Source organism: Cryptomeria japonica, chromosome 11, assembly GCF_030272615.1.
Source record: "Cryptomeria japonica chromosome 11, Sugi_1.0, whole genome shotgun sequence".
In the NCBI taxonomy this organism is placed as follows: Eukaryota; Viridiplantae; Streptophyta; class Pinopsida; order Cupressales; family Cupressaceae; genus Cryptomeria; species Cryptomeria japonica.
Genome location: NC_081415.1, coordinates 594,295,080 through 594,303,500, shown reverse-complemented (window position 1 = coordinate 594,303,500; position 8,421 = coordinate 594,295,080). Strand labels below are relative to the sequence as shown.

At 33.3% G+C, this 8,421-nt stretch overlaps 1 protein-coding gene across 1 annotated transcript; it reads left to right on the top strand.

Annotated features, from left to right (window-relative positions):
• Positions 1-1,491: 1,491 nt before the first annotated feature.
• Positions 1,492-4,436, top strand: LOC131076331 (GABA transporter 1). The gene is made up of 7 exons (XM_058013470.1): positions 1,492-1,833; positions 2,024-2,254; positions 2,476-2,573; positions 2,659-2,845; positions 2,979-3,109; positions 3,247-3,483; positions 3,668-4,436. Exons 1-7 carry the CDS (start codon positions 1,731-1,733, stop codon positions 4,046-4,048), a joined length of 1,368 nt encoding a protein of 455 aa, XP_057869453.1. The 5' UTR covers positions 1,492-1,730; the 3' UTR covers positions 4,049-4,436.
• Positions 4,437-8,421: the final 3,985 nt, after the last annotated feature.

The following is an 8,421-nucleotide window of genomic DNA, read 5'->3' as shown; positions in this document are numbered from 1 at the left end:
CTCAAACAATAACCTATGACCTATTTCTATATAAATTTAAGTCTAGCTAACAACTATTTCCCAATCATATGATATTATTCAAAGTAGATCGATGAAGAACATACAAAGCATATGTGTTGAAAGCTTGTATAACAATAAAGAAAGAGCTGTGACTAAGGGATCCTAAAATCTAAGCATTGAAAGGAATCGTTCTAGAGCAATTGAAGAACATTCAAATTATAGTAACCCTTAATTAATAATTACGATTATTGCATCACACATCTTACATTTTTGTATTCATATTTTCTCCATACAAATTGTAAACAACAAAAAAAAGGGGGGGTATAACATAGGCTAATGAGAATATAACACTTTAATCCTTACATAGAAAGCCCTTATTGGACTATTTGTTAGCACTATCTCGACGTAAAATTAACTAGACATTAAAGGTGTAGAATATATGAGGTGACTAATAGATATAGGTAGAGTATAATTTAAGATATTACCTCTTGAAAATAATATTAAAAACCTTGGTAAATCCACTAAAAAGAAGCATAGTATCCTAGGTTTAAAAAAAAAATAATTTTTTTTCCTTGTACAATTTTTTTTGTAATCCAATAATGAAATGTTTCTATTAATATTATGGTGACTCAATGTCTATTTTTATATACCTTTTAAACAAAGATGTTGAAATGAGATTAGCATAGAATATAAAAAGATAGCCCTTGATAAACTAGGGAAAATAGAATCCGGATATATGTGTATCTTAAAGAGTTTATAAGCCAAGATAAATCTTTCAAACATGAGAGAATCATACATGTTTTTGAAATCTAAGAATAGCTAAATTATGGGCTAAAAATATAAAACATAGTTGAATGAAACATATAGCCACCAAAAAAATCATTAGACAAGATCATTGTAAAGGGGACAAAAAAAAGTTAAAATTCCACCAACAATCATGTCCAACTACAACATAGAAATCAAAGACATATCTACTTTAGAAAAAACAATTAAAAAAAAAAATAAAAATTATCTTTAAAAATTTAAAATACATCAACAATATTTTGGGCTCCTCCGAATAAAAAATAAATCTAATTCCATTAGATTTGCCTATAAAACTAAACAATCTCTTTCTCTTTGAAGTGAACATTTATCTATTATATAAAAAATGAGCTCAATTATATCAATGTAAGATCTACTTAACCAATCTTTGGATTAATTAAATTTAGAAGAGTGTGCGTCTCTCTATTTCTCCTAGTACTAATAATAATAGTAATGTGTCACCGATTGGCAAGGGGCGAATTACCATAGTAATAAAATAAAGTGTCAGTAATTGGTAAGAGGTGAATTAGGCCTATGTCGCCATCAATACAAACCAAGAAATAGGTGCAAATTTATATAAAATAAGTAATTACAAGGTGCTATAGATAGGAATAGACACCCACTCAGCTAGACCTTGTCTGATAAATATATCTTTTTAAATTCAGTGCCTCTTTATTGAATTGCAAAAACACGTAACCAAATCTTCTCCGCAACCATTTAGTTTTTCTAGTCAACTGGTAATTATTGGTCAAGGTTTTCCACTATGAGGTTTTCCACTTACCAGTGACTAATGGCAAAGAATAAAAGTTTTGCCACGTGGCAGGACCTATAAGTTTTCAAAGCTCAACCCCAGTTATTGGGGTCCCTTGGAGGAGTTTGGAAACAATTGTAGAATAATATTATTAAGCTCAGTTCTTAGAAGATCTGTCATGAAAACTGAGATGGGTCCTGGTAATAGGGAAGGAGATTTGAATGGCACAGCAAAGGTTCAACCCTTAGATGCAGGCGCCCTCTTTGTCTTAGAATCCAAAGGTATATTCAATTTCTACACTCCTTTTGCTCTCATTGGTGTTTATGAAGATAGATAGATTGTTCATCTTGATGATTGATTGCTGAGAGTAATTCAAATGTCGATTCAAAAGCATACAGAAGTTTTTTTTCAGAAACAAAAATCTTGCAATAAGATAGATAGATCTTAAAAGGGATGGTTGATGATATGCAGGAACATGGATTCATGCTGGCTTTCATTTGACAACCTCCATAGTGGCCCCTGCACTTCTCAGCTTGCCATTTGCTTTTGCTTCTCTTGGATGGGCTGCAGGAGTAATATGCCTCACAATTGGGGCAGTGGTCACTTTCTATTCATATAATCTCCTTTCCCTGGTGCTTGAGCATTTGGAATTGCAGGGAAACAGACAATTGAGGTTCAGAGATGTCAGCTATCATGTTATGGGTAGGATTCAGGATATTCTCACTTTTTCACTGTTTTAGGTCTTGTGTGCTTGTAACACTGTTATCAATTTAAAGACCTCTAGCTTATAATCCTGATTTATCATCATTCTTCTTTGGTTATGATGGATCAAGAAGTGTCAGAGATGTCTTCATAACATTTATATGAGGTTTTGATAGGGAAGAGAATTCTTAATGGTCTGTGTAAATTGTTGGTTGTAACAGGACCCATGTGGGCTAAGTTCCTGGTAGGACCTATACAGTTTGCAGTATGCTATGGAGCTGTTATAGGGTGCACCCTGCTCGGTGGGCAAACTCTTAAGGTCTTTAAATATACATCCTGTAATCTTATCAATTTTAGAAGAGTTATGTTGATGTTTTGCATTGATGGTTGGTTCTGTTTTGCAGTTTATATATACTATTTATCACCCAGGTGGAGGGATGAAGCTATATGAATTTATCATTTGCTTTGGAGGGTTGATGTTGATTCTGGCTCAGATGCCTTCCTTTCATTCTCTGAGACACATTAATCTTGTGTCCTTTGTTCTCTGCTTTGCTTACAGTATCTGTGCAGTGATCGGTTCCATTCATGCAGGTCTGTGTCTAGATTGATTCATGCCCACAAACTTTAAGCTTTTCTAAAATTTTATGTAGATCTAGATTCTCTAGATGTCTGAATGGAGGATAAATTGAAGAAGTTATGATTTTTGTTTTTTCAATTCTAACAGGCAATTCAAAAGAAGAATCTGAGAAAGATTATTCTTTGGTTGGTAGCACACCAAGCAAAATATTTGGGGCTTTGAATTCTTTCTCAATCATCGCTACCACTTTTGGGAATGGAATCATTCCAGAAATTCAAGTAAGTTCTACCGATTTTTCTATTAGAATTGAAGGCCAGTGTCTGCCGCAGAATTTTTTTACTAATACCAACTAAATTCATTAATTAATTCAGATAGCATATATAGTTTTAGGCCTGATTGAGCATAATGCGTTCAGGCAACTCTGGCGCCTCCTGTATCAGGAAAGATGTTCAAAGGATTGTCTATATGTTATGTAGTGGTGGTGTCCACATTCTACTCTGTGGCAATTTCGGGCTACTGGGCTTTTGGCAACAAGGCAGCAGGAACTATCTTTAGCAATTTCGTCCCATCTGAGGGGCATCTGTTTCTTCCCAAATGGTTTCTACTCATGGCTAACATGTTTGTGCTTCTCCAAGTATCTGCAGTTGGAATGGTGAGACAATTGAAAAACTTCTCACAATTGTTCAGTTATCAATTCAGCACATATTTAAAATGGCTCAAAGAAGAAAACATGGGTTAAACGAATAGTTGAAAGAAGATGAATGTTTCAGACGGTCAAAGAGATTACATCTGTTTAGATTAGATAATTGATTTGCTTTTGACAATGAATTTGGCAGGTCTATTTGCAACCAGCATTTGAAGTGTTAGAACGAAAATCTGCAGATGTGAAACAGGGTAGATTTTCTCTACGAAATCTGCTACCCAGATTAATTTTAAGGACAGTAGCAGTAGTGATTGCCACACTTTTGGCTGCAATGCTTCCATTCTTTGGGGATATTAATGCAGTAATTGGTGCTTTTGGGTTCATGCCATTAGATTTTGTCTTACCAATGGTCTGCTACAACCTGACTTTCAAGCCCTCTAAAAGAAGCATGATATTCTGGGTCAATATCATTATTTCTGTAGTATTTTCTATCATGGCTCTTTTGGGATGTGTTGCAGCTATTCGTCAAATCTCCCTAGATGCCAGCAGTTATAAACTCTTTGCAAATGTATAATCTATACCAGTGATTTTTTCTCAGGAATTCATTTAATTCATCTTTACTATTTGCATCAATCTCTGCCACAAGCGCATGTGCAGACTTCAGTTGCATGTTAACCATTAGGTTTTAGCGGTAGTTTTGCCGTGAGATTCTCTACTACCTACCGAAGCGCTAACTTCATTGTAAGAAATGATGAATTACATGCACTTGAACTCTTATGGAATTCACTCCAGCCTCTCTGGATTGAATCTGGGCCACATTTGGAGATTTGCGCTAGTCTAGTGAAATCTTTACCAAAAAATTCTCTCTGTTATATCAATAAAAGTATCTTCACTTAAAAAGTCTGAGATTCTTTATGTGCTACTGGTCAACATGTTATCTCAATAAATAATGGTTTAGAATCTCCAGATGGACATGAAATACAGAATATTATGTGAGTGACTTGAGTTAAAATAAAAAGTCAAAGATTTTTTTAATATTAATTTATGATTTGTATGGATATAAAATTTCAATTCTAAAGTCATCGTTTAGAATCACAAAAAGTTTTGAGATTGATATAAAACATCAAATATTGTGAGTGGTTTGTTTTTGATAAATATCATATATTGATTAGAAAGAATTTATTATTTCAATTGTAAACACGTCATCTGAATAAATAATGTTTTAGAATTACAAAATATCACGAGATTGGTGAAATACACAAAATTGTGAGAGTGACTTTGAAAAATGTCATAGGTTAATTAGAAAGAACTTAATTTTTTGATGGATTTAAATTTTGTTTTAAAGTTTGAAATTTTTTTGGTGAAGGGTTTATATCAAATCTACACAATCTTTTTTAGTAACTTGGTATAGGAGCACAAGTCTTAGGTTAGACCTATTTGGTAGAGTTGACAATTGGGGATATCCCTTAGGCCAAAGTCGCTTGGGGCATTAATCTCGATCCCATCTCTTATTTATTGTACCTCTAAGAGTTTGGACCTTGGTGGATGGCATAATCAAGGGACATATCATTACCCTCTCCAACTATGCTCAACAAATTGAGCTGCAATCCTTTGGTGTATGATGTTTCTTAATTAAAAAATTCATAAAAATATCACATTTTATTAATTTAAGATTGTGGATATAAATTTAAATGTTTTATATAGCTTTAGAAATATTGAAATGGTGTTATTCCTTAACGAACTTGGCCCCCTCCAAAATTTTGTTTGCACTATTGGTTTTCCTCTAGGAAATAATGATTTGAGTTCTACACATGTTTTGAGAAACGCCATGCATTTGATGGTTACTAGTGCAAATAAAAAACAAGCTTAATCTAAAGTTTCTAGAAGGAGGTGACACTCTAATTTTGTCCAAATTCAAGTCTCCTATTATGGGCTCTATTAGGACTTCTTATTCGGTTGAGAGTAAAGCTTCAAAACTTTCCAACAATGTATCCCATGTCTTTTCCAACCCTTGTGGTTTCTTCACTAGTTACCTCGCCTTGGATCGTCTCAAAATGGATTAGCACATGGTGCAATAAAAAATATTTAAATAGAATGCTCCACTTTATCTTATCTATTGAATGAAAAGAATAAAAAATGCTCAATGTGAGGACATTCTAACTATAAATCTTGGAGAATATGCTTTCAAGGATGAAAAAAATTATAGAAATCATACCCTAGTTTGCCTCTTACACAATCAATGGCCAAGCAAGGTAGAACTCAACACATGGATCTTGGAAACTTGGTGGTCCCCCCTTTAAGGTGGAATATTTATAGGCCTTTATGTCAAAGAATTTGTCTATATATAATTTGATGTGTGGATGAGGATAAGGATCTATTACTTCAAAAGGGCTATTGGGATTGGGGCAACTTCTATTTATACATGTATAAAACCCTAATACTAATAATTCGACCTTTTATAGAAATTCTCTATCACCCCAATTTAGGTGTGATTACCCAACATGCCACTATATTCATGGAGCACCCCATATCTCATTTCAATTAGAAATATTATTGGAAAATTCATATCAAGTTTAGTGTTACCAGAGTCTCATTCTTCTTTCAACCTTTATTGGCCTCTCACACATTTGATTGAATTATTGTAGAAATAGACCTCTCCAAATAGTTACTATTTGAAATAAGGATCAATGTTTCGATAAAAATATGGAACACATGATAGAATACAAAGGAATATTCATTTAGATGTAGATCTTGATATGCTATAGGACATAAAACAAATGACTACTCAAATTTTCCTTCATCAAGTATTAAGGTGAAAACTACAAATCTCAGTACTTGGTGGATCGGTACATCTCCTAATCATCAACATTTTCACCGTGTAGCATTGTAAATTGTAACCCGTCACAATTTCACACTCCTTTTTGGTCCCTTTCCTTTGTGTGTCTTCTCACTGCTCCTTTCCAAGCCTATTTTTGGCCCCTTTTTGACAAATTATTGTCATATGTTGGCATGGTAATCAAATTATGTGCTTTGAGCCTGTGTGTACCTAATCTACCTTTGTTCCACCCCTTTTTGGGCGGACTATGCCTCTAGGCACCATAGTCCCCCCAAATTGGGCCCAAATTTGAACTTGTTGATGTGTTGATTCTTGCTAGTTGATTTATGATCCTGATATTTGAATATAACTGTTGGAGGTTGACCTAATTTATGAAATACCTTGGGAACCTTATATAAGATAATCTTTCCTAATTCATTTTCACCAAACATTATTGAGATTACTTCCTAGAGCAAGTATGCTAGTGTATTTCTTCATATTTGAGCATTATGGAGTAGCAAGTGACAACAACCTTCATCCAAGTGGTCTTTTATGATTGATTTTGTCTTGTCACATCATTTTACTGCATCAACATTTGAGGGTCCTATCTAAAGAGCATTGCATCATCATCAACAACATCAAGCTTGAGGTATAATCTTATGAAATTAGCATTTTAATTTAGATTTAGCCTCTGCCTTGCAAGGGTAAGCTCTCTTTTCTAATCATCATTGTTGTAGGGTTTCAAGTCCAACTCGGGGTTTGACTGAGGCAAGCCCCTATACAACCCAACACCATTTTCCCTCTCTTTTGTGTGTAGGATTTAGATTTGTTAGAGAAGAATTATAGACCCATAAGTGCAGACTAAGACAAAGAGATCTAAACTTTAAAGAAGAAGAAAACCCTGGTTAGTGGAAATCGTTGTCAGTGTTTGACACTTTTCTCCCAAAATTTCAGGAAAATGATATATGCAACATCCTGATTGGAAATCTTGTCATGACATTTGCATTTGACACCTTTATGTTAGTGGCACCTATCGACATAGACTAGAACTATTGAGCTCAAATTGTAGACACTAGTTCCTCTTTGATCCCCATTTCTAGATCTATTCTTAGAGTTTGCATTTTTTTTTTGTAGCTTATTATTTATGCGAATTAATAATTATCAATTTTACATCTTTAGAACTAATTCTTATCACTATAACAAAATCAAATCAATCACAAGAAAAATAATAATCAAAGTGCCTAACTCTCACCAATAAGTTTGAAGTTGGGCCTATTGATCATTCTTGAATGTAGTGTTGATGTAAATGGTTTTTGATTCCCAGTTTAGATAATTAGAATAGTGAACCCCATTTACCACCCTACTTTATATTTTGGTGAGCCCAACATCTCTTATACTTGAATTAATTTTTATTTTTTATTTTTGTAGACACCTACAATTGTCTTGTCTAGTTATTTTAAGCCTAATTCTTCTATTAATTGAATAAATATTTATTTATTTAATTAATTCATTTATCCTCTTATAGCCTTATTTCTCATTTAAATAAATACATTTATTTATTTAAATTATCCTTTTCCTAAATTAAATATAAACTTTTATTTATTTAATTGATCCCACTTCTTCTATTAATTAAATAAATCTTAATTTACTTAATTAATTCATTAACCTTTTCTACCCATGACACATGTCATTCATCTCTTAATTCCTACACTACCTACCCTCTCATTATTTTCTTATTTCCTCTACCTACCCTCTAATCTTAGCCGACCATTTATCTTTTACACCTCTTAATCTTATCCCTCCATTTCCTATAGTGTCTTCTATATAAGGATTCTCTCATTATCAATCCTCTCGGAATCTTTCAAGCATTCTAGCATTCAAACTTTCATATGCGATCTAGCTATCAACCACATTTCTGTTTTTTGTTGAGCTGTTGTGCACACATAAAATCTGAGAGCAAATATATCAATCAAGATTAATGGAGATAGGAAGAATGAAGATCCAAACCCTATTGGACATGTGATGGTATAATCTTTGTGATTTCATTTGATTTGCATTGTCTTAGACAATCTTCATATGTTATGGTGGATCTTTGTTGTTGTTAGGCTAGGGTTTCGTGGTTGAATTCATTT

Coding starts and splice junctions, on each gene's coding strand:
- LOC131076331 (XM_058013470.1), top strand. CDS start 1,731: ATGAAAACTGAGATGGGTCCTGGTAATAGGGAAGGAGATTTGAATGGC. Junction 2,574..2,658: donor TCGGTGGGCAAACTCTTAAG/GTCTTTAAATAT, acceptor TCTGTTTTGCAG/TTTATATATACTATTTATCA. Junction 3,110..3,246: donor GAATCATTCCAGAAATTCAA/GTAAGTTCTACC, acceptor TAATGCGTTCAG/GCAACTCTGGCGCCTCCTGT.